Genomic DNA, 27,519 nt, shown 5'->3' with positions numbered 1-27,519 from the left:
AATGAGCCGGGGAACTGAAACTTGTACAGAGCCCTACAGCTAGAAATGGTCCTGAAAGAGTAGACGTGGGGGAGGGGAAAGCATAAATAATAAAGTCTTCCAAAACATATGACTAATGCTTATTATCACCATGAATAAAACTACTAAAGTACCGTTGTACGTATCGGAGCATTGAACTAATCCACCTTTTTTTTGTTGGCTCAAACTGTAACTAAAACTACTGATGTTTTCATGTAATTATAAAAACTAAACTTGAATGAAAATAATTGCACAAGAAAAATTTTGACATAATCCAAGTACTTCAAGGAACACGTATTCACAGTTTAGATACCGACTGCAAAAAACACTGATTTGAAAAAATGTTGTTCCCTAAATTTACCTCCGTCTCAAACCAACAAAAACTGGTCCTACAGGTCTCTGACTCCCTCACATTATTCATCTAAAGGTATGGTAGCATTCTCTGGCCTGTGTCTGGATGATGATTTATAAAGTTTGTGTGTCAAATATTCTGTTTTATAAATTTATAAAAAGTTTCAGAAAATCTGCCAAAGCAACTGAATTTTCTAGTTGACAAAAATGATAATGTATTCATCAACAAGTAATTTTAGCCATGATACAAAGACTAAAACTATTAAAACACTTAAAATGTCTTACCAAAATGAACACTGCTGGTTTGAATATATGGATGTAATGACCATTGTACTGTATATGTTTGTGGGTGCTGTGCGGTCAGCAGGTGTTGTACTGTCCCAGAACACTCCATTATGTGATGATTTGGCTCAGGACAGACTGTTACCTCTGCTCCCCTCCGCATGAATGATGTGGACCCAGTGCGAGGTGAGTACACATTTGTTTCCATTGCGCTGTGTAGATGTGTGCGCATTTGTGTGTGTGTGTGTGTTTGGATGATCGAGGTAATGAAGCAGCAACTGTGTGGGAGTGTGCCTAGAGACCGGACATATGGACCAGGAGAAGACCCGCTGGACTTGGGAGTTGGTACACATTATAGGAATAGGAACAACTAGTGACAAATACAGGACAATTTATATATGTCTTTAAGTCTGTGCAAAACCATACAGAAAGATAGACAGGCATGACCTTCTTAAATAATTTATGTCATAGTCTTTTCTCGTTGTGTCTACAGTACATGACAACTGTAGTATGCATGCACAGAGAGACTTCAAACAGCCACTGGCCTCTAACTGTCTGCCTGTATTTTACATAAATGATCCTAATGCAATAAGTGCAGTGAGTGAAAAACAAGGTTAACCCTGTGACCGTACATTGCAGGCTTCTACAGTGCTGCTATAAAATTAAACACAGACTCAATTGGTTACATCCAATAAGTAAGTACGATCCACTCATTGGACTTGAACTGCTAATAGGATTCAGCTGACAATCAATCACGCTTACACTACACTCCATGTGCCCCCTGTAGTGCTCTGAAAGACCCTCTCAAGCTGCTGGTTCAATGGAATATTCCGCTCTTTCTCTTGAATAATATGGCTAGTCTTCTATGCTGTTACTGTTACTGTGTCAAAGAGTTTAAAGACCATTCACACTGAAACATTTTCAAAGCCTCGCTGAATGACAAATTGGGTTACAGGTACACTAAGAAACTAGTAGAGGGTCCACTGTCCACTGTCCACTGTTTCACTGTTTCACTGTATGGCATTAAGCTTACAAATCCAGTGTTTACCTTAAAAAGCACACATTCTTACTATGCGGGGTTGCCTCTCCAAAGCGTTGGCCAGGACTCATAAGGGGAAGAGGAGAGGGCCGTCTAGGACACTGCTGGTGCCAAAAACATTGTGCGAGGCCTGCTGCTCGGCCCCCCGTCTGTGCCAAACCCTTTCAGACAAGCACTGGCCCGGGACGGTCAGTGTGCCAGAATCACCCCTGGAGGAGAAACAGAATGTAGCCACATTAACTAATTGCTCAGTAAAGCTTAGAGGGCTCAACAGCATGGAGCAGTGGACTGAGGCATATATGCTCAGTAAATAGAAGAAAAACACTGCTTTGTACTTACTTACAATTATTTTTTTTTAACATTAAAAAAAGACTCTGGTTCTTATGTAGGATTAAAAAAAACAAAAAACCAATCACACCACTCGGTGTGGTGAAATGCCACAAGGGATGGAGGCCTTTCAGTTCTGCAGTTGTAAATAGGAAGTCAATGGTCCAGTTCCTATAATTGAGACATTCTACATCAATATTGTTCTTAAATGAGCACAATGCAAAATAAGTGTCTATGTATGTTATGGAGTTTAATACAAAGTACCCGAAAAACCAAGACATGTCTTCTTTAAAATATATGCTTAAAGGCTCTTATAGGCCTCTATGGGCATTAAGCCAACAGTTTCAGGACATTGTCAGTTTGGTGATCACACGGCGGTACACTGGGCTTCCATCCCAGGACAGCTGTGGCTAACCAGTTAGAAATTCACATTACAAAGTGAAATATAATTTTGGCTATATTTTTTTCTTAAACTTTTGTAGAAAAACAACATGCAGTGCAATAAACCTCTGTCAGCTTGACCGAATATAAATTGGCAATAATCAAGACTAATGAGCCCGGAGGACGATATGCATGGTTAAGTCTATACACACCAGCTTTATATCTGCTGGAGGGCCCCTTTTGGCATGGCTTCAGATGGATCTCGTCTTCGCCTTCCCCACTGCTAGTGTCTAAAAAGCTCCCCTTTAGCCTGCCCACTCCCTCTCCTTTCCTCTACCCGAATACACAAAGGACATCCTCTCAGTGAATCGGCCAAACAAGTTAAAGTGTTGTTGCCGGTGGTTAGACAGAATGGCTGGATTTGGCTACTGTGTGGATAGTCAGGGCCCTTTGGAGCACTGTGTATCTATGGTGGGTCTATGGTGAGGGAGCGTGTGGGAGGGCAGCTCTATCCAAAGGCAAAGAGGAGCAGGTGCTGTTACCGAGGCTTTTGTTTGGGTAATTCTCCTCTTTGTTACGCATCTCCACGGTGGCACAGAAAACTTCAAGGCCAAACATGTTTTAACATAAAAAAAAAAAAAAAAATCTGACAATGTGTTTTAGGTTTATCAAAACACTTTATTCATTCCCCAATCACATTTAATGGCTGTATGCTGCTTGTATCGCCACAGCTGCCCTGGGGCACTCTATAAAAAGTGTGATGGCCATTCTCTGCCTGTATAGACCCACATATCACCACCTGTCATACTAACATTCACACAAACAAGATTTATTTTTTTCAAATTTAACCTTTATTTAAGCAGAAAATTCCTATAGAGATTTGGGGATCTCTTTTTCAGTGGAGTCCTGACCAAGAGGCAGCAGCATAATCAGTTTAGACAAAACATATAAATTGTTAGGGACATTTAAAATTGTGACAATCCATCGGATTTTTGACCTTAATAGTTTTCTGCAAAGGTTGAAATATTCTGCCCAAGTACACAGCTACAGTATATGCAACAGTGATCACTTTTAAAATGATTATTTCTTATGCATGCAACTTTAAAATCACACAAATGTGATAACTACATAGGTGTGCCATCCTGCATGTTGATGACCTGACTTCAAAAATAATCAAAAGCGCATAATCTTACTTTTTCCACATTTGAGACACAGGTGACAGCATGTAGAATTACATAACAAGCATATACTGTGAGTGATAGAGGACATTATTACAAGGCTTTAAGTGTAATGGATAAGTCAGCTAGTCTCAGCATGAACAGTAAATATGAGGTATAAATCAGTGTATCTGTGTGCAATCCAGACTGTGTGGGGAGCAAATAGTGTACTTCCTTCAATTCTTTTTGTGATATGAATTCCTGGCTGCTGCTCAGAGGCAGGTCTTAATGCTGCTCACAAGGGAAGTGTTTGGCGTCTGCTGATTGTCGGGGATAGTTTTAATAAGACTTTATTCATGACCACTGTTACTCTGAAATACACAGCAAATTATTCTTAGTTCACGTGTTGTAGATAAGATACTCACGTGATTTGTTTAGACAACTCAAATCGTACTGAGTGTGGTCCGCATAAGGATCAGTTTTGGTACTCTTCATTAATGAAGGCACCAAGTCACCCGACAGGTAAAATATATAAGTATAATCAAACTCAGTAGGTTTAAAATACAGTTTTTACCTGACAGGCTCAGATGTATTTCCCCTCACATAAAATCAAGCATTTCCATGACCTCAATCTCTAATTGTAGCTCTTACCTCTTCATCACCCCAGTGCCACTGTCTCTATAAAGATGCACATTTCTTCTGTGAAATTGGCCAGTAATGACACATAATCACATCGAGATCTGACAAAAATGCAGAGGAGGAGGAAATTGCTGTGGTGTAAACTGAACGGTCAGTAATTATAGGTGATGTGTGATTATATGTAATGACTTCATAAATATCCCAAGATAGTAGTCGCAGAAAAAACATTGTATCATAAGATCAAAAACTATGCATGATTTTATTGTGTCTTTTATGTACCTGATTCCATGAATTTGAAAACTTCTCGAAAGTGTATTTGTTGCTTTCGTCATGTACATAAAAAAAAAATAACTTAAACAAGCTTCTGCCATCATCTTGATGCTAAACAGTTTTACAGGGCTAAAAACACACTCTCTCTCCTCATAGATGTCCTTGGTTGTTTCTTTTCCAGGAGTGCCTGCTTTGCTGTTGTAGTGATTTACAGCCTTCTACCACAATAAGTGGCTGTAAAACCCATTCTCCAGACTGATTCCACTGCTTAGCTCATATGCTTCACACCTACAATAATTATTCAAGACATTTAAAAACATAATAATTAGTATTAATGAGATGTTTAGTCTTCTCTTTAGGTGATGTGACTTGTTACAAAGAGAAAATAAATTACGGTGTTATAAATATGTGCAATATTTGTTTCAAGAAGAAGGTATTTGATTTGCTCTTAAATCAGAAAGTTTGTGGTTTAGTCTGTGGTATATATTTTTGAAATGTTGGTAATTTGGGGAATTTTCTTGATACAATTTCAAAAAAGAGAAAAAATGCAAATGTGTGCCAAAAGTTTACATAAAAGAAATGCCAACTACTGTAAATATATACATCTGATGCCCATATATGGTTGCCCTTGTTTCACGTGGTCATCTTCAGGTACAAGCTCTATTTTTGTCCATGTAAATGATTAAAATAGCCTAAAAGCAGAGGAACATGGGACAGAGCAAACACACCAGCTGCACACCTGTCACCATGGAGGCCACTTCAGACGGGTAAACCTCACTTCACCTACAAAGTCAATGATCAGGCCTGGCATGACGCAATATGGAAAAAGATACAGATGTTGCATCATATGTGCTCCTCAGTCATCTGCACCAACAAACTGCATTTAAGGATACACTGACATACGCAGGTCATGTAGCGCGAACAGGTGCTGGAGGATTATATCATGGTGTAGACATCTGCTCTTATTTACCCATGTACACACACTTTCCACCCCAACTACTCGAACATTGGGTCATTTCCTATATGAAAGTTGAAAGTACAGTTTGTTCCTCTATTAACTGCACTCTTTAGCAATAGGTTCAGGCCTGTCCACAAGCGTCACTGGATATGACTGGATATGAGTCAGATCTAATACCCTATAGCTCACAATAATATCTTTAAGCAGTGTTTTTTTGTTTCCAGTAGGGAGTAAACAAATACATACATAACAGCAAAGATTATTGGGTTGTAACAGAGGTTTAAAGCAAGTCTAAACCAGCAGCAAGAACAATGTTACAAAAATCAATTCACTCTCGATGAGATTAGCTCATATTGTCAAATTAAAATAGCTGATACTGATTATTTTTTCATGCATCTGAACAAAACTTGTCTTGCGTCAGTGCAAATATATTATTTAAGAAGAGCATAGAAATGATTCTAGCTATGTTTTTTATATCTTGAAAAACATATTTTGCTATTTTTGGATCTATGTTATAGTGTTGCTTTTTCATCCAAAATATACCTGGGATTGTGTTTTGTTTCATTCACACTGTTTAATACAGTGACCCTACATATTTAGGCGAGAGTTCTTCTCTCAAAATAAAAACACTTTCTTTCACTTTTTGATGTTGTGGTAATACAGGAAATACTCCACTGTATTTTTAAAATCCATACACCTTCACTAGAATCATTTGGATAATTTCAGCCCTAGAATTGCCAATCTCTGAACTAAAGGTAACTTATAGCTGATAACTTGAAAACTACCACTGCACTACACTGCGACATCACAGGGTGAAACAGTGTTGGGGATGCTGAGGTTACTCAAACATGTGCGAATGAAACAAAACATAACTCAGTGTATGTTTTTGACAAGGTAACATCATTTTAACATGGCTAAATGCTCACAAGAGTCAATTTTGCATAATATACGGCCTTGAACTAGAACTGTATTTTTCCCTTATATGACTCTATACCTGACATGTTGCGTTCTAACATGCAGACTCCTGGGGTCACATTTGCAGGTTAATTCCCCTGTTGTTCTTCTGTAGGTTGCAGGCTTGTGTGGAATGGGGGCGTGAAGAGCACCCAGAGCTTCCTGTCTCCGTTCATTTCACCCTCAAAGACTCACACTGTGGGTGACCTTTTCACTGACTGCACCCGCCCAGGCACCCAGCGCCGCACAACACCCAACTGTCTGCTTCTACTGCACTCAGCCCTCTGAAACTGTGTCACATGACCTCAAAGTGTGGGAGTGGAGAGGAATGTTTCTACTGTAAGTGCTCTGTAATTGCGGTCATTATTTCTATAAGGAAATATTAATTATCTCTAAATGAGTGTCTTCAAGCTAGAATGGTTTTAAATACAACACGGTATATTTATCATCAAAAAGCCAGAGTCAGTTTCTGTAGAAGTTGATGATCTATGTCAAAAAAAAAAAAAAAAAAAAGAAATGTTCCAACATACAAAATCAAAATAATTTTATCTCTATGGAGACCAGAGAGTTATACTGCCGGGTAGATACAGGTAAATTCAGAGCCAAACTGCTACCCCTCTTCAAAAAAAGTTCCACAGTGCAGCATTTTGCTTGAGTAATTCATCACTATATTTGAGAAATACTAAGAATAGTCTTTCTTTTTCCGTCTTCTCTATTAGGCCTCACAAACCAGAATGACGGGATTGAAAAAAATGTGCTGAAAGCAAAATCAGAGCAATGCAGTGAAAACCTATATCTTTGTCAGAGAGGAGCATTTGAATGATGTGTGGAGGAAGACATTGGTATACGGCCTGTAGACAGCTGAGGGGGCCGTTTGTGGAAACCTGAGAAACTGAGGCTCTCTTTTCCAAACAAGGAGTCTCAGTAACAGGTGACAGCAGCAGGCCCAGGCACTTTCTACTTCACTCTACAGTTTAGATCCTATCTGATACAGAAACAATGAGGGCAATGAGATAACCTCACAATGCCAACAACAAAAACATCTTACCTGACAAAACCTTGGCATGTGTGTATCACTTTGGTCATCTCTTCTCAGAAGGTCATAATTTCTTTGTAAACTGCAACTAGGCCAGAACTTACAGAGACAGTGACAAACATGTGTCCTTTTATTAGACTTAGACTTAGATTTAGACAAACTTTATCGATCCACAAGGGAAAGTATTTGGGCACAGTAGCTCATACATCACAATATAATATAATAACAAAGAGTAAAAATGAAATGGTAATAATAAATTCTAAATAATTATATAAATATATATGTACAAGATACATACACAAATAAAAATATAGAAATATGGTCATACAAATATCTCTTTAAATGATCAACTAATCCCCTGGTGAAATACAATAAAATTACATAACCATAAAGATAGAAAAGTATTTTGCCATTTAATGAAATACAGTTTGCTTGAACACAGTCTTGTACATAGTATACCATTCCATTCTGTATATACAACTGTTCATCTGTGTATTTCTACCAACTTCATCTTGTACTTACTACACATACACAGTAGTTTTGGGCTAGGTGGGCCATAATGACAGACAGATAAGCACTATAGCAGTTTGGTGTGGTGTTGTTGACATGCAGGCTGGATGTATATGCCTTATTGTGTGTCCATCTGTCTGCCTTTATCTCCACTTACCACCCCCTAGTCCCGGGACCCCCTCCCTCCTCCCCTCCCCCTATAGGCCGCTCACTCCCTTCTTTGTGGCCTGGTCCGTCCCTCCCCACGCGCTGGCAAACGACCAGGGAGCTTCCACCCACTGCAACTGGTGGCATTGTTCACACGCATATGTGCACAGTGGGCTGGCCGTCTACCAGGCATGTGATCACACAGACGCGAGCATCTGCTGGCACCAGATACCCATCGCTCTGACTGATTAAACTTCTGCTTCAGTTCACTTGTGTTTACGGCATGCTAAACTAAACATTTGGTATTTGGACAGGTTTCTATTTAGTTTGTCAAAAATCCAGTGGACTTGTCATTAAATGTTGCTATGATGCAATTTAAAGTTTTTCTTTTTAAGTTTTTATATGTTTTGAAACCCCCTTCAAAAGTTTCATCACAATGTATTTTTGACTTGAACTTGAGAATTATAATCTATTATCTGAAAATATCAAAAAGTTACAGGCTATTTGTCTGTGCAATTAACTCAACAAAACGTTAATCCGTTCAAACTTTTATTAAAAAATTTACTGTCTTTTTTACTTCTATTTGATCTATTGGTGCAACTAGAGTGAAATGAAAATATAAAAAACATAAACTTGTAGTGTACTCTTTCAAACATGGCATACAATATAATTCTTCACTTTTGTGTTTAATTTTACATTTCGTTCATGTCATATGATACTCGTATATGTGTATATCTTGTTTACTCGTCTCTGTAACTTGACACTATAGGACTAATCTATAAAGAAAGCAGTACTCGAGGGGAGATAAACAGTGCCGTGGATGACATCAAAGTCGTCCTTGCAAAGATGTGGGAGGAAGGTGCTGAGTTTCTGTTTGAGCAGGTTTGTTGTGGGCACAAACTATGCAGGGTGTTTTGTTTGAACCAGACTCAAGGTTGATAAAATAAATAAGAAGTAAGTACAACATCTGATAACTTTACAAGGCTGCCATATTTAAACTTCCTGAGTACAATGATATTATTTTTACAGTAAGTGACGTGGAAGTTTAGTCCCTTTGGCCAAAATTACAGGCAAGTGTAACTCAATTATTCTGTTTGTAGCAGTGAGGTACTTCACGTCACATAGTTCTTTCCTCATATTTAGAGTGACAGTAAACACGTATTACAAATTAAACAGACCAAGTCCCACTTTTACAAACACTTGACAAAGGCACTTCATGTCCTGTGTATGTTTATAGAAATAGGCCTGAGATACAGTATATCATTAAATCTGATACCTGCACTTTTGGATATGCTGCATACAACATCAAAAGTTTGTCCAATCCAATAATTTATCAAACCACAACACAAAGCTCGCGGCCATATTTAACTACATTCATTAACGCTTTTGTAGCAGATTTGTTTTCAACATTGAACTGAAAATTTTGTTCAGTTTAGATCAAAGATGTTTGAAGTGATATATTTTCTTAAATAGCATAATCTCAAATGTTTTGGAGAATACACAGCATTCTCATTTGACTTGTAAGCACCAAGATCTGAAAGGTCCTCTCACTTTCTCTGCAAAGTGTTTTTTAATCTTTTGTATAAATGTGTGTTTTCATGTGTGCAATTAAAATCTCATTTAATCTAGTTAGATAATATTAATATTTCATTATAAAAAGGATTTCTATTGTGATGAGTGGGCTACTGAGTCGAAACGATTTCCCTTGCAGGTCAATAAAGTTTGTCTAAGTCTAATTAAGAGTCGTATTTATAAAGTAGTATTTATAGAGTAATCAGCCTGTCACGTCAGCCCTGTATTACAAAGATGTTTCTTTATTGACAGAAGCAAAGCTGCCAGTCTGCATGGCTCTCTGACCACATGACTCACACCTGAGTTATATTATGCAAGGTACATCTTACCTGACAATGACCATATGCACCAGCGCCATGGCTGCCTTACTGGATACACAAAGTTGTGTAATCATTATGTAAACGGAAACTGTTAATTCCTCCAGTGAAGAGCTTTATGGTTTTCTTGTTGCTTCTGAATGCTTTATAAAAGAGTGCATCTTACAGTGAATTATCAGACTTAAAGGTCCAGAGCCAGAGCAGAGGTAGACAAAAGGTGGTTGTCTCTCCAAAGGTCAGTACTTCTATGCAGGGAGTGGAGTGGAGTGGCTTTTCACAGAATTATGTCCTTGTTGTTCCCGGTCACTGATGCACATGAGGGTTCAAAAACAACTACTGCTGTGTCCAAGAGGCAAGCTCTAGCCCAGAACTGGTGCACGCTGGGAAACACAGAGGAGAGGGAAGAAAGGCTTTCTGACAGCAGGTTCAGAGACCAAGTGGTGCAAAGATGAAAGTGCGTGAAAAGGCTGCAGATGTTGACTTTATAAAGGTATTAAAAGTTACACCAACTCATTATACTGTATAATGTAGGTTACTGGAACATATTTGCATTGTTGGCTCATGTAAAGTGAAGTCCATGCAAAGTAAGTAGAGTGCACATAGTACATGTAGACTGAGGACTTTTGTCAAACCACTCTTGTCCCAGTCGATATGCAGGTCAAAAAGCAGAATAGCTGTGAGCCATGTCTTGAAATTTAGCATTAGCTGAAAGATTTTGTTGCTATTATTGCTAATAAAAGATGCTAACATACAACAACACTACATGAAAATGTCTTTGAATGTTGCACAATTTTGCATTGAAAACATAGTATTTATTTATATTTCTCCATGATGGTAACATGCATTGTTACCATGAGTGGGGTGGGAACGTGGTGACTGTTCCACTTGCTCACAGTAAACGCGTAGAGACAAGTTATGTGTTATAGTCTCTCTCCCAGTGATGCATTGGGATTTTGTGACACCTTTATATCACAAACAAAATTGCTTCCGTAGTGTAGTCACTAAAACTGGCCAGTCATCCCTGCTGTTTCTTGTTCACCAATATACCATTTTCAGACTGATACTGACCAAATTGGGAACTCAACAGATGTGTGTTGTTTTTTGTTTTGTTTTGTTTTTGTTTTTGCTATCATACATATTTGCAACATTATTTGTCTTCCTTCAGCACATAAAAGAGGAGATTGAATCAATATGGCCTTTTCCATGACCAATGCTGATACTAATTGTTTATGATCCATATGGCTGATCAGATCTGACGATATTTTTTGGCTGATATGTAGAGCCAGTTTTGGTAATTTTACCTAAATTCAAATTCAAATTTAGTTTAAAGTCATCCACAACTTTTCTTAAACTGGATAAGAGAGCTGTGTAGTTACATTTTTGCAGTAACCTCTCTGTACTAAAGTGTTCAAATAAAGTTTTACACATATACTCCTGTTTATGTGGAGATAGCTGGTTGGCCAAACAAAATATCTGCCTCTTTGTCTTGGAGATTTAACACCGACAGCCAATACACTAGAAAGGTCCAAATATCACCCTGATATCGATATATTCACTCACTAATGCAGATGTTCCTCCTCATGTCTTTGTTTACACTGGGGAGAAGAGAAATATGGCGTCTTGCTCTTGAGGGGTGTGGGCCTAGAGCGTGGATGTGTTTTTGCCCCTGCCACAAGTAGGTCAAGAAAAATCTACAGCTCCTCTGGAATCCATAGTATTAACATAAGTCATACCAGTCAGGCCTAGACTAACCCACACTGCACCAGACCAAATACATGAAGAAGAGGCACTCAACCCGCCCCACACTGCCCCAACAGCTGCAGGGAGTGGGGGGATAGGCACTGACTGTATCGAGAGTTCTCCTGTTGTTAATCATCCCATGAGCCAGCAATTTATCACAATGGAATCCAAGTTTAGCAATCCAAGGCAAACATATTAAAGGTCCCATATTACGCAAAATGTACTCTTGTGAGCTTTTAGCCATGTTACAATGTTCCTCCTCAAAAACATACCTGGAGTTATGTTTTGTTTCCTTCACACATGTTTAAGTAGTCTGTCTACATCTTCTAAAAATACTCTGTTCCACCTTGTGATATCATGAAGCACTTGTTTTTAAGTTAACAGCTACATTTTACCCTACGTTCAGTGTAAATCAGCAATTCCAGGTTGAAATTATCCAAATGATTCAAATGAAGGTGTATGGAGTTTAAAAACACAGAGAAGTACTTCTTGTAATATCACAAAGTGGAACAGAATGTTTTCTATTTGAGGAAAAGAAACAACAATATAACATAGATCAGAAAATAGCATAATATATGGGCCCTTTAAGCAGCAAAGTAACTAAGAACTTACATGTATCTGGAAGGAAGCTCCACCATCACCAAAAAATGTGTCTAAAAGTTAAAGTATCGATTATCATTATGGAGGTTTATGTTGCATTAAAACCTTGAAAACACTCTTGCTGTGAGTGAGCGTGCATCTTCACAAACCTGACTTGTTGCCACTTAAATGTTATTGCTTTGAATAAAAGGTTCTACAGTATGGCATAAAATATATCTTGATGGAGAATGTTCTTAGTGTGTCTGTGGAGTCATGCAGGTGATGTTCTGCCTCCTAAGTGTTACACAGTGCTTCTTTAAGTATTACCAAATTATCAAAACATTCTTAACTGGCCTCAACTTTGCATCGAAACCCAACTAAAAAACTCAAATAAAATCCAAATAAAAAACTGTTTTCTCAAATGAATGCCAGCAGGTCAGATGACTCATTTCTACAATTGACATCTGAACCATGTTTCTAATTACTTATCTCATCACAAAAGGCTTTTATCATTGCCAGGACACATAACTGATGAACATGAAACCCATCTAATCTTATAACAGCCTATTGTAAAACATCTGTAGAAAAATTACAATGCTAAAATAATTACTTTAAGTTCAAAATCACCCTGCAAACCCAAACTTAAAGGTGCAGTATGTTACTTACTTTGTTTTTTAGAGGTGGAGGATCCATCACCTGCTTGTCTCCATGGAGGCGAGCATGACTACAGTAGGTCTGTTACAGTTACAGGTCCAATCTGTGGAAAGAGGGGCCCACTCACAGCACTTTTCAAGATATTTTGTAATTAAACAGGGATATTATCTGGGTGCTAATAACACAATATATATGAGTTTTATACTTCGCAAAATTGCAGGAAAAGCAATAATATCTCTAAAGAGAAAAGCAGCTGACATTCTGATCTCTAGAAAAGTTACTGTTGTATTATTATCATATTTTAGGTCTAGTTTTTGGTTGGAATGGTATTTACCAAGTTGCATGAGTAATAGCTATTTAACACAGTATTCCTATAGGGAAAGTTTTGTTTTGAAGTTACTCATTAAGCAGCATCTGTTATGTGGGTCATGGCTGTTTTTGCTGCTTTATCTTTGACATATCTAAAAGCACAGGAGCCACAGAAAAAACCTCCTGGCGTTTTACCTAACCAGTGTGTGCATGTTTAACTCTGCTGTTTGAAATAGACAATATAGCTTTAAGGCTGCAGTTGTTACTGTCAGCATTTCTCACACTATATGTACAGTTCTGAAAACACAATGGGATGTAAAGGTTTAAGGGATATTTTAGTATTTTAGTATTTTAGGTCTATATGTTTTTGTTTTTTTTTACAAAAGTGAAAATGTGTAAAGCATCTTGTTGTTATGCCTGTGGCTGTTAATGGATTAATGGTACAAGTTTTGCATAATGCTCCTATTAATGCAAACAGCGCTTTCTCATCAAACTCTAGATTTTACCATGCTACGCTCAAGCAACCACACTACTTCTATTAATGGATACAGTTGTGGTTCGAAGTCATAATAGTAGCAGACTTAATGTTGGCTCCAAGGCTTAATCAGTGAGGCTACTTTTATCAGTGTGTGGGACAAACTGTATGGAAGTGTACTGTCTTATCTTGGGCTATTTATGAGAATCTAGGCTGAGTCCTGGTGGGTACAGTTTGTGCTGTACGTTTAACTATGCTTTTGCTCGCACGTACACGCACGCTGGTGTCCTGAGCGAGGCTGTTCTGAGGCGGTTGATTTGTTTTTCACAGCTGTGTGAACGCCACTTCCTGTCAGCTGTTTTCCTCTCTCATTCTCTAAATGAGTTCAGACTTTTAACAAACTATCATTGTATTTTGTCTTAATACTTAAAATGTCTTACCAAATTACTGGCCAAATAATAATAAAAATGTTTATAACTAGACAACTTAGTATTATATATTACCAGTTTTCTGCGAATTATTCTTCAATTATTCAACTGTTCTAAAACAAACAAATATCTGAAATCTACAACAACTATAATCCAACAGATTAATAAAGACATATCGACTGCAATGGCATTATGTAGATTAGTATTCTATAATTACAAACACAATCATGCAACCATCGGCCATAAATTCTGAATAGGAAAAAAAAAAATTTTTGTCTTGCTTCCTATAAATTTAATACAAAAACAAAGACTGGTACTGGCACACTCGTTGGGTTTTCCCTTTAGAAATGAATAAAATAATAAAAACATAAATATGAAGATGATGTAGCTCTGTGTAATTCTTTGGTCTTATTATTGTATTTGTTTTTATGTGTTTCTCTGTTGCAGGAAACAGCTGAGCAGCTGTATTCTCAAAACTTTACCAACTGTTTCTGAGAAAACTAAACCAAAACCAAGCCAGCATCACCTTTACACCAGCAGCAGCGGTGAGAGCAGAGCGTGGAGGGGAGATCATGTGATCTGTGGTTAGACTGCTATATGGTGAGACAAGGGGGCTTTAAATGAACATGTGCTTCACTTTGCAATGTCAAGATGTACAGAAAGTGGTGTTGTCACAGTTAAAAACATTTCAAACTCAATTTCAATGTAAACTTTGTAGCTGATCAGTCATAAACATTCCCTGGGGGTGTGAAGCCAACTGAAAGCACTGCTCTGTTAGAAGCTTTTACTGAAATTGGACTTAATCTGACCTTTATTTTAACACAATCTGACCAGAAAAAGCTGGAACTACACCAGATAATCTGATTTGTGCTGTTAAACAAATCTCTCACATATTACAGTCACAAGTTAGCCAGTATTAGTCAACAGTTTCACTCTTTTTTGTTGAAAAAACACCTAAACAGGACCATGAACACTCGTATTCAACTCCTGAAAATGTTTTGTTTAAATCTATTTTGTATTTTTCCTTTTCAGACAATCTTAAAACTTTTTTGTCTGCATTTGCATTGCCACCATAGTAACTGTTGAACATTCCACCAGTAGAAATGCATTACAGGACACCCCCTGATGTTACAGTTATGTTTTAATACTAATGAAAATGCTTGATATCTTGTAATAATTTAAGAACCACAATCGTCACAAAAATGTTTTTTAGACAATACAATGTCATTTTCAGCTGAAAATAATATATTTAATATTACCATTTGGTTTTATAAAATAAAGATAAAGATAAAGTTTTAAAAAGATCAAGACCATTCTAAATTCTGAAAAGGTCCACTTATGTCTTATATTTACGCAATTTTCATCCATGTCAGTACTTGTGAAATTTGATATCAAATAGTATCTGGGTATCAATTTTGACAACTCTAGTAAATAGCAGTACAACAACTTACCACCTAAATACTTTTAAATCACATTTTAAATTAACTTTTGTGCATGAAATGCAACCTTATAAAACTATGGACTATGATCATGGTGGTATCCCTCAAAGTTGCCCATCGCTGCAATTCAGGCCTAAATCTGTGTGTATTTCCATGTGTACTAGGGTTAGCACAAATTTCCCCCTGTGTTAGTTGGCATACATGAACCTGCCAGGGCTACTTTTCTTCCCTGGAGGTTTTTGAGATTGATTACTGCTGGCCTCTCTATTTGAGGTTATACAAATGTGTTAAATGTACACTGCATTTATTCCCATCTCAGTGTGTGGCCTCAGCAGCTCATGTAGAGGCCTCGGGGCCAGTCTATATTTAGGAGCCAAGGTCGCCCTGCCTGTCTGTCCATGAGTGGTGAGAGCAGTACTGATTTGGAGAGGCCCACCACAGGAACATGCAGCCTCTTCGTCTGACCACTAGTTTTCAGATAACCATATGTGGCCAAAAACAAACACATGAAGACATCGGAGGTGGTTAGAGTATGGACTTATCATTAGAAGACAGGGCCCAGGGCTGAGGTGGTATCACTGGAGGAGGGCAGAGATAGAAATGAGTATCAGCAGTATCTTATCGGGTTTGTAACTGTGAGGAGCTGCCCAGCACTATTGTTCAACTGTTCTCTCTGGGTTGTAAACATAATGACAATGATTAAAACTAATGTAACTCATGTTCATTCTAATTGTTTATTCAAAAAATGTACTTTTGGCTGAGTGGAGTATAGGGAGGAATTAGGGGGGTATTTAGATTGTACTATCTCATTCCTAGCTTTCACAAACCCTTTGGCATGTTGCTAGTATTCACGGATGGGTTTTACAATTAGATGCGGACAGTATGTAGAGGTCTTTTTGCTTTTACAATATAAACTATGAGGTAAAAATGAAATGTACTCTATTACAAAGTTGGGTAACACCAGCATTAACTTACATTTTTGGCGTATACCATTCTTGCAAGTTCTCTCAAGCCACAATAGCCAATATGTTTATGAATTCATTTTCTGAAAATGTATCAAATGTACATATTTACTCTGGTGGATCTACTAGAACCAAAAATGGCCTGCTGTGACTGGGCCTCCTCCTAAGAGCCAGATCTGAATCCTGATACCAGGCGCTCAGACCTGGGTAAAGATAGATGTGGGCGAGAGAAGGGGCAGAGCGGGCTACACATGAACACAGTCTGAAAACACAGGAGAGGAAACACTGATAAAGAAAAAGAAGTGAATCTATGTCGAGGAGAGGAGATAGGACGCAAGGAAGCTAAAGGTCGCTGTGAACATCGGACACAGGATCAAATCACATGCTCTGACTTTCACAGTTTAAGACCTACACAATACACTGACCTGCTCCAAGAGAAAGGGAACTCAAAATGGTGTGTGAATTACAAACATTTGGAAATATAAGCACCTAAGAGAATCTAAAAATAATATAAGAATCTAAAAGGTGCAGTGTGTATCTTTTTTGCTGAAGGGTGCGCTACCTGCTTGCCTCCATTCCACAGTATGGAAACTTGGTAATCACAGTGGAGACAGGTTAATGTCAGATCAGTGGAGAAGCAAAACTGCATATGACAAATTTGTGTTTTTCAGGGTGTTTTTGAGCTGTAAAACACTGGTAATTGAACCAGTTCAACAAAGATATTTTTTATGTCCTACTGTGGAACATTCCAGACAAAGAAATAACATCTCCATAAGGACAAGCAAGTAGCAGTCCTTAGAAGCTACATAGAGTTAAATACTCTTGAAGAAATTCTCTTGTATTTCCTGTTAACCACTGGTACAGTATCGGCTTGGTCGCATATCATGTCATACTCACCTCAACAAAAGTGAACTTGGCTATAAATAGTATCACAATGTAATTTAGTCTTAAGTTAATGTTAAGTCTGGTAAATCATTGTAATAATTACTGTTATTTTTTTACTGAAAATATGCTTATATGAAAACAATCCAACTATATAAACCACTGTAGTCTTTGTTCCCTGTGTGCACTAGTCTGGATTTATGGGGTAGATTGGGACAAGTAATGTTTCTGACAACAAAAGACAATTGCCAATTCAATCCATATTTGAGTCGTTCACACAGGTACAATTTCTGTTTTAGCAAATATGTTACAGCTTAAATCCCAAAAGCCTTTCTTGCATAAATATTTGCCCATAACAACAAACCAATTCAACTTTTACACAATAATACTAGATATTACCGTATCCACCCGGCACTCTACTTCCCAGAACAATGGCTCATTCACACCTGAGTGTTTTCATCCTGGATTTGGCCCTCAGCCCCTTCAGTAGTAAAGCCCCATTGTACGCAGGCCCCACCCACAAGCAGTCAATAACAGGCAGCTTTAGTGATGTGGCCCTCTTTGTCCGCTTGGTCTTGGGTTACTCGCATTGTCCTTGGCTGGGCCGCTGCTGACGGGAAGAGGGTGAGGAGAGGGGGCAGAGCAGATGTCAGCAGCCCGCGATGGATAGTGCCCACAGGGGAAGGGCTGGGAGATGGAGAGAGATAAACCAGGAGGAGGAGAGAGAGGGAGAGAGAGGAGATCTGTTTCAGAGGGATCACTGTTCTGGGTTATAAATGACATACACAGAAAACAAAGATTTCACAATGAGGAGGGGAGAAAGGGGAAACACACGGATCATATGGGAATTTAGGGGAAGTGATACACAGACGTTGTTGTTGTATTGTAAAGCGGCCATATTGCTTTAGAATAAAATGGGTATGACATATCCTTCCCGCACCAAACAATGTAATACCCAAGCACTCAAAACATTTAGAATATAATATAAATTTGCTAAATAATAAGTTCGACTGGTTTACTGTAGCAACATACAAGTAAAATGAGAATAACTAATAAATTAACTGCTAACTAAATAAACAATAGATTAGCCTTGTATTTGCTGGTCACCAACAGTTGGTTCAGTGTGTCATAAATAACAAAAGCATATTGATGATGGTGAACAAGGGAGCGTTTATCAAATTAAGTGTTGATCTACTATTTTAGTCTTATGTCCTGGCACAAATAATCATACTATATCACCATACATGTTTTACATACAATCAGGACTTAATTTGATCCCCCATCTCTCCAATGATCTGCGTAAAGGAATAAACACTGCACACAATGTTATAACAGAATACCATTCGAATAGTGTTTTATGCCCTTAGCCATCAGGCAGATGAGGTTTTGTCCCTGAAGTAGTCACACAGAAGCAGAGATCCACAGACAGCAGGAGGTTCAGGGGTCGCACTGGTAATAAAGCAGGGCCCTCGGAGGAGGAGGTGGAGTCTGTTTTCAGTCCTGTGATATTCTTCTGAACACACTGTATGGACACTGAGGTTACTGTGGGACATTTGAGCCTTTGTCTAATCAGATAATAACAGTAAAGTGTGGGTCATGACAGGGAATGCATTGTTATATGGTCCATCTCAAAATCAGGTACAAATAATCTCACAAGTATTTTCCAAGTAATCTGACACACCTCATTACAACTCACCATTGTAACAAAATAGTTTGACCAGAGAAAATGTCAATTTTTTTTTTTTTTTTTTTTTTTTAACAGAAGTAGAAAAGCCTTAGTCTCTGGCCAGGATAAGAAAAGAGGTTTTCTGCTGTAAAATGTATACGCTGAATAAAATACCCATTACAAAAGGTTTATGATTTTCTGATGCTACAAGAAAATACAATGTTTCAACATCAGTTATTTTTTCCAGATGGAAACGTGACAGAAGTCATGTTGTGTGACTCATTGCGAAAGCGTGTTCAGTGTGGATTGCAAAATCCTTTTAAATCTGGATTACTGTGGTTTGTCTTTCTTCTAGGCTGTTTTACATTCATTTCCCTAGGATAATATTTTCATATAAAACAAACAACTGATCTGAGTATGTTCTGAATCTTCCACTGAACTTTGGAATTTCAACCCAGTACATACAGTGAGTGTATGATTATGAACCCAATAGATTCATGTACATTTAGAACATTCATGGTGTCAAAGGGGTACAGCATTTCAGATTGATACTGACCACAGTAACATTAAGCCCCTGTTCTTTTTTTTTTTTTTTTTACACTTTTTTTGACCACTTGCCAAATAAGTTGACCTATACCAGACTTTCGTGCAATATTATATATATATATATGTATATATATATATATATATATATATATATATATATATATATATATATATACACATACACACAACACATTACAGTGATGGCAAACCACTCATTTACACCCAATTAAATCATACCAAATAATAGATCATACTGTATTAATTCAGAGGTCATACTGTGATATCTGGTCAAAATATATGATACACATTTCAGAAATTCTGCATTGGGTATTGGGTACTGATATCGTAGCACAGATACAGAGAACACACTTAAATAAACATTTCTACTATATCCATATATCCACTGTCCCAGGACGCAGGGTTGCTATTTGTGGAGCTAAACCCTAACTTCAACAGCAGCTCAAAGGTTCGGCCCTCCCTCTTCCCTCGGCTCCTGCTAAACCAGCTTGTCTCGTTCCTCCTTTGTGCGGGTGTCAAAAAGCGCCCCATGTTTTCTTTTGCTGCCTGCTGCTAAGCAACCAGGGAGATTGAGAGCGCTGCAAAGGAGCGCAGCCTTAATCCAACACTGGTGCATTCTGCACAGTCAGCTGTTGTCCTGAAACGCATATTTGGGCCAGAGTAGAGCTAGCACTTTTTACACCCTCAAGTTTAGAGAGGGGATTTACTAACTGGACCATCTGTCATAGCCAATCAGCAATGCAACACACGCATCCACACTTCCATTTCGATTCATAAGTTTGAATATTTCTTACACATTTAAAAACACAACAGAGCACAGTGGAGACACAAAATGTACCAAGGCTACATTTTTGTTTTGTTTTTGTAACCTCCAAAGCACCACCAAATTTTCAGAACCTTACTTCTTCACTGTACTGTTTCATAGAATCATAGCAATTGTTGGCGAGGAGAAAATTCAGTTTCTTCAAACAAACTAACTTTTGTCCAGTTAACAAACTGAATTTTTTCCTCGTCATGGATTCTACCCGGACGACTGAGGGATTCTTCACACATAGCAATTGTTGTAGAAACAAAGATTATAATGTACTAAATTTTAAATGTAAACACTGAAATGTTTGGCCTTCTGTGACATGCATTAGTTTAAAGATTATATATATATTATGCTACTAGCACAGCTAAGTATGAACAAACGCTAGTGATCAACTTTATTTACAGCTGAATTGTATCCAATTGTCCTTTTACTCTAGCCCTTTTTCCACTTGTGTTGCTACAAGCGGCTTCAAGTTGGTGACACCCGATGTGGTAATATTTGAATAAGGACACAGATCACTGTGAATATGATGCCAAGATAGGAAATCTTTTATTACAGAGAAAAAAAAACTTTTCTTCCAAAATATAGAAATCTGTACAACTTCCGCACAATCAATTTACATGAACTGTACAAATTTACAGCAGTTCATCACAACATACCCAAGGAAAAGAGACTGAACACGGTGTACTGACATAAGATCACGAGAAACAGCTTTTCTTGGGTAAGCTCAGATTTTTTGTCTATTTTCTGCTTTTATGTAAATAAGGAAAAAGAAAAAAATAGAAAAAAAATGAAAGAAGAAAATAAAAACAAAGGATATGTCTACAATTACAGATCATGGAAACAATATTTTTCACCAAAACAACTTTGGTCCTTGCCAATGCTCCCGTCACTAATGGCTCCACATAGAAAAGAATTATCCATGTTAAAAGATGAAATGCAAAAAGGAATACATCCAAAACACCTCCTGATAGCAATTATTGGCACTTCCCAAGTATAATGTTATGTACTCTACCATTTGTACAGTTACAATACATTCTACAATATTGAAACCCTCCAATGTGAAAGTGGCAATAATTCAACTAAAGGGTGACAATATTTGACAACATTAAAATTGTTCCCTTTCCGTTTCATGTGTTAACATGCATAACTTCTCCATAAGGGTATTACTGAATGTCTGAGGCCTGAGTTTGGCAATACATTCCAGAGAGACTCCTCGTCTCCAAAAGTCACTTCAACTTGACATATTTAGTGCATTTTATGTGCTATTTACCTCCGACTAGTCAAAGCACTCACAACATTTTGTAACCTATGTGCGCACAAGCTGAATGGATGCCATTTAAGTTATCAATATTTCCAAGGACATTACCAATAGCCAACTCAAAATAGTGATGGAGGCGCTGGAGAGGATTATTTTTGGTTTCAATTTGAGACATGTGAACATTTAAAAACGAATTGTTTAAAATGGTTTACCAGATTAAAATCCTCTTAACATGAAGAGCAGAAATGTCAACAGCAGAGTTAGCTGAGACTGAGCTGATAACACCAGTGTGACCGTAAAATACAGGTAAGGGAAAGAGATGGGCACCCTCTCTGTTGGGGAACACAAATCATGACAAGCTATGTGGAGCAGCACGATGTAAAATGGAACAAACTTCTGGTCTACACAGATCTCTGCTGTCACAGGCCACTGAGGGGAGGAGAGCAGAGCTGAAAACTGCGGGCTGGGTACAGTGCATATCAAAAGCTGGAGCTCCAGGACCCATGATCCTCTTGGGCTTAGAAGCTTATACATAAACAGGTCTGGGATGACTGGTGGAGCAGTCTGCTGTGACAGATGTGTCCAGAGGTTGGCCTGGCAACACTGTTCCAGCATCTGTTCTAGCACCACTACCACTGAGCCTCAAAACAGGAGTGAAGAGGGGTACGTCAAACCGTCATCCTAAAATGCATGTAAACAAAGATGCTACTCCAATCAGTAATCAAGTGCAGCACAATCCAGTGAGATCAATATAAAACAATGTCCTGGTACCCTCAAGCAAACTACTTTGTAATACGTTTCTGCATTTCTCACTAGCCCCTTGATCACGGCATGCGTGTGTGCTGGTTTGTCCATCACTGGAGAGCGGAGAGCTTGGGGCCAGGCACTGGTCAGTGGGTGCTGGATAAGTCCTGAGAGGGGTGGAGGAAGTTTAGCTGCCCTGGACAAAGTCTGGCCCTCACCCCTTCTCTTTACACAGCCCCTGCCTGGCGCCCTCAGCCCACCCTCCCGGGATGAATGCTGATATGTGTCACATTAAGTCTCCCTGCTCCACTGGGTCAGATGGCAGCGTGCTGGTCTGCTTTGGCAGGACGAGGTCTGAGCTGAGGCCTGATATGTGGAACTTGAGGCACTGACCGCCACAAAAGGGGCGGGGGAGCTGCCAGGCTGGAAGGCAGACACCTTAGTCTGGTCCACACAGCATATTGCACCTCGTACACTTGAGCCTGACATTAGCCAGACGTGTACAAATGGCTCTTAATAGAAATGTCTCACTAAGGCAGTGTACCTCCAAAAAGGTAGGCATCGTTTCTATGGAGACTGGAAATGTAAATTAAACCCAAGGCTCTGAGGGCCTCGGGTCGATTTGGATTCAAATTGAAATGAAACATTAACAGTGTGCTGCAGACCTCCACAGGCCAAAGTCTCACACAGTCATCACTTAGGCCAGACCTTTCAGACCATCATTATAACTCTATCGGCATTTTGCAACATGTGTCTCTGAGGGAACAGCTCTGCAGCCAGAGCCAGGACAGTGTCAAACAGATGGAAAGTTCACACAAACCAAAATGACTGTGGCTAAAACAGATTTGAAATGTTAATACAGTGTAAAATGCTCCAGCCCAGACTTGCACAGTCCCTCATAAACACAATTGTTTCAACATAGAAGCTACAGTAAGTACGAAAGTTAAAATGAGATGGGCAAATAAACGGCATTAAAAGATGACATTCGAATGGATGGAATGCAGGCAATTTTCTATAAAAATAAACATCCCACACAATCTCATGTCAAAGTGCATTCAATGTCAATTCTAACAGGTCACATGACCAACAGATGGGTAGAACTGGACCCCGTTGCTACACTTTGAAATTTGGTGAAACAGAAGTGGAAAAGTGGTTGGGGGATGGGGCTAAGTAACACAGGAACTTTTGATTGAATTTCAACAACATTCATTAATTCATTTTAGGAAGGGATAAACCTTCCTTGGAAAGCTACACACACAAATAATGGGTAAGCAACAGTGCAATAGGACACACTGGTATCCATAGGTAACAGGTGTCTGAAACACAATTCCACTTGCACTTACAAACAGCTTAAGGGCAGGAAGCAGATTCTCATTTATAGTAGATTGGGGAGGAAATAAATTTGCACATAAACTTTCCACTTGGAATTTAGAGAAAATTGCTTGGTGGATGCTGGACATTGGGGTTCCTTTGTTCAATTTTATTTATGTAAAAATACACATGTCAATTCATTACTTCCTCCCCAGTCATAAAAATTAAATAAAAATCTCTTCAGATGGGGTTGTTGTAAATTTGATTTTGGTGTAATGCACGCAAGTCAGGATGTGTACCCATAGTAATCACAAGTCAGAAAAGTGCAAATATTGATGCCGATAGCCCCTTCAGTGGTGGAGCTGATCTCAATGTTGTTACAGTCCAGGCGAGTTGACAAGCCAGACTCCAGAGGTTCCTGGTTGGTGGGTATAGCTGCCCCAACAGTTCCATTTCCATGAAGCCTCCCCGGGAAAATGGGAGTGCCCAACTGATTCAATGGTATGACAGAACAGAATGGGGGAAATGGCTAAAGGGTAAAAATAACAAGGTTTCCATCACCTGGATGGTAGGCCACATCCTTTCTCTTTTTTCTTCTTTCACTATTTCATTTCATATTCTTAGCTTAAAAAGGCTCACCCTGCACTGATCAAATACCTGACCAGACATGGTGTGACCCTGATCAAAAATGGCTGGGTTATAGCAGCCATTTTAACTGGACACAGTCATCATATTGTAGGCCTTGGAGGGACTGGTTCTGCCCAGCACCATCAGTTCCTCCTTGCAGCTGATGTGACTGTCCACCAAGGAGCCTCCTGAAGGCGAGCTGATGGAGGCGGAGGGGGGCAGTACTACAGGCGTGGGCGTAGACTCGTACAGGACACAGATGGAGCCGTCCTCACCGATGCGATAGGAGACCTCAAAGGGATCCACCCAGAGCGTGAGCTCACTGGGCAGTAGCAGGTACAGCTGCTGGATGGTTAGGCCAATGCGCTGGCCTGCCTGCCCCACCAGGGGGTCCATCTTGTGGTTGATGCGGATGCAGCGGTACCCTGAACCCTTACAGGGCCGGTCTGGAAACCAGTGGTGCTTGTATTGCTCTGCAGAAGGAACCAAAAGAAAGCTGGGTTAGCAGGTGACTAAACCAAAAGTATGTACCAATGACACACATATTACATATATATACACAAGTGTTTTTCATAAAATCCAATTTCATTTTACACCAAAGGATAAAAGGACATCTGTAAGTCTTGTTTGGGGCTGTGTTTGCCACCATCCTTCTGCAGTGTGCACTCAGTGTCACAAAGTCTCCTGCGACTCACCGAACAAAAACACCAAACGTGTTAAACTTGGCCAGCCATCTGGGAAGCACAGCTCCGCCTCTTAAAGGCACAGGGCCTCATTAATGTATTCCTCCTGTTCATTTGTAAACACACACCGCTTTTGGATAACTTTTGGACATTTTAACAAGCACCAAAAATGAAGGAAATAAGAAAAAAAATTGACTATATATTTATTAATGTTTTTGAACACTAATAACCCCCTTCCTTTTCCTCTCATTAAGCAGGACTGTTGCTGTGTTAATAGAGGCCTGGCACTCATGAAAGGCCCAGGGCAGAGCATCAGACTGGGCCACATAGACGGCTCTACCTCCCAAACCTGGAGCAGCAGCTGGGACAGGATCAGCTCCACAAGACCTCTACTTAAAAACCAGAACGCAGGAAGGAGGGGTAGAGACAGGAAACAGAAAGAAGGCAGCTGAATGCGTGCGTAACCTAAAGAGTTTATCCAAAGCCTTCTTTGACAAACAAAGCTGACCTCAAAACAGAATAACATGGCAAACCATGAAAACAAAAGCACAAATATCACACAACTATTTAAATACATCCATTAAACTAATAAGGGGTTCTTTCCCCTGTACTCAGCAGAAGACTTACAGGCTACAGCTCTTCAGCCGAATGAACACACAATGGTTGAATGTTTTGAGTTCAAAAACAGTTTTAGAGTTGGCCCAGTCCTACATAGCTGTGGGATTCCAAATATTGTTAGGTCAATCAATCAGTTTGAGCTTGAATTGCTCAGTAGTTTTGCACAGAATTCATTCCCTTGTGTAATGTGGTTCTACAATAGAAGGGTTTTTTTTCTCTCTGCAATGTTTTTCATATAGGCCTCACCCCTAAATCTGACATAACCAATTCTAATGACCAAACTATAAACAATGATTTCATCATAATAAAAGATTACTCAATATGACCAAATAGAACAGCCTATCCAATGGTCCCTGCCGAGTCCTCCATTTTACATCCTAACTTTTCATTTTGATCACAGCAAAGCGCGCTTTGTAAATAAGCGCGGCATTGAATGTAGGTCACCCAGAGCTTGAGTCGCTGGAGACGGAGCGAGACGAGCAGATGTATGGGAGCTTTAAAGCCCACAGATTGGAATGTGTTTACCACAGAAAAGCGCAAAATCCCTAAAGCCTGGCTCGCTACGTGAGCTTCAGATTATTAACGATGAAAACATGACAGATGTTGGAGATATGAGGCATCTAAACGCATAAGTTATTAAATATAGCAAGCATTAATTAAAAACAAAAACACACGCAAAACCCCCCCACAAAAAACAACAGTATGGCTATGAATGCGGGAAAATGGCTAAGGGGTTAAATATGAATGAACTAGCCCATCACATTTTGTTTAATCAGTTGAAAAAGGGCAAGTATAAAACAAATGCAAAAACAGGGCTAATAAAAAAATATAAATGCAGAATTACTTGTTAGGTATACAAAAAATAGTCTAATTAGATAAAAATGTGCTTGATAACCCAATTATAGTTGAGCATTACGTAATTCACTCGGCCTCTATCAACGCACTGGGGGCTGTTTTGCTCAGAGCTTCATCGAGACGCACTTCCTTGTTTGAGAAGAGCGCCTCCTTACTCCCCCCTCTTTTACACACTCTGAAACAACACAATGAAAACTCCAAACCTAAAACATTCGACGTTTTACACGCAATAATCATCAAATAAGGCCTTCGCTCGGATATGGTTACATTGATATCAGTTTTCGCTTTGAATTACACGAAAAAAGTGGAGCGCTTTCGTGGCGCACAGATAATGATAGTTGGAGAACAAAGAAAGGCTATTATCGGTACTATCCTGGTATATTACAGACCCACTAAATTAATGAACACAAAAATGAAGTGTTCGGTTCAAGTGTGATGGTTTTTGAACGTAATGGAGAGAGTTTGTAAGCATATTGTATTTTTTTTTCTTACCTGCCAAAATGTCTTGTAGGCTTTGGCTGAATGTTTGGACCTGTCGGTCATTTACATGTCCTTTCACCCGCAGAAATCTGGACAGAAATCCGACGGCAGCGTTAATCTCTGGTTTCATGGTTCCCCGAGCACAAAGGGTATGCATTGAGAAAGAAAAAGCAACGGCGACGACCCGTGCGCGTTGGTCGATGAGTGGCTGTCTACGTGTTTGTCCCGAAGGCAGTTGGATGTTTCCACTTGTGAGCAGCGGTCTTTGTGTGTTTGAGTCCGAGCTGCTTGTCTTGGCATTTAATAATCGAGGTAGAAGGGAGTTTAGGCGAGAGTCCCGTGTTGTAGGACGGTAGCTGCAGTGTTGTTATTGTAAGTACAGGGGCCTGTGGGTCCCTGCGCAACTTTCTCCGACCTTTCCCTTGTCTTGCCACCTCCAGAGTGAAGCGCAGAGCGTGGGGGCTGCTTTTTAT

At 39.2% G+C, this 27,519-nt stretch overlaps 1 protein-coding gene and 1 long non-coding RNA gene across 2 annotated transcripts; one reads left to right on the top strand and one right to left on the bottom strand.

Annotated features, from left to right (window-relative positions):
* The first annotated feature begins 738 nt into the window (after positions 1-738).
* Positions 739-16,589, top strand: LOC110161855 (uncharacterized). Its single transcript, XR_002318810.2, has 3 exons — positions 739-837; positions 6,492-6,715; positions 14,591-16,589. It is a non-coding gene; the product is annotated as an uncharacterized LOC110161855 (long non-coding RNA).
* A 4,403-nt stretch (positions 16,590-20,992) lies between these two features.
* On the bottom strand, positions 20,993-27,511 carry btg1 (B-cell translocation gene 1, anti-proliferative). The gene is made up of 2 exons (XM_020926323.2): positions 27,059-27,511; positions 20,993-24,883 (listed from the first exon to the last, which is right to left on the bottom strand). Exons 1-2 carry the CDS (start codon positions 27,201-27,203, stop codon positions 24,495-24,497), a joined length of 534 nt encoding a protein of 177 aa, XP_020781982.1. The 5' UTR covers positions 27,204-27,511; the 3' UTR covers positions 20,993-24,494.
* Positions 27,512-27,519: the final 8 nt, after the last annotated feature.

The sequence above is a fragment of the Boleophthalmus pectinirostris genome, unplaced genomic scaffold (genome assembly GCF_026225935.1).
Source record: "Boleophthalmus pectinirostris isolate CB_2022bp ecotype Guang Dong unplaced genomic scaffold, ASM2622593v1 HiC_scaffold_18, whole genome shotgun sequence".
NCBI classification, from domain to species: Eukaryota; Metazoa; Chordata; class Actinopteri; order Gobiiformes; family Gobiidae; genus Boleophthalmus; species Boleophthalmus pectinirostris.
Note: the sequence above shows the minus strand (reverse complement) of the source record. Positions and strands in the feature narration are given on the sequence as shown.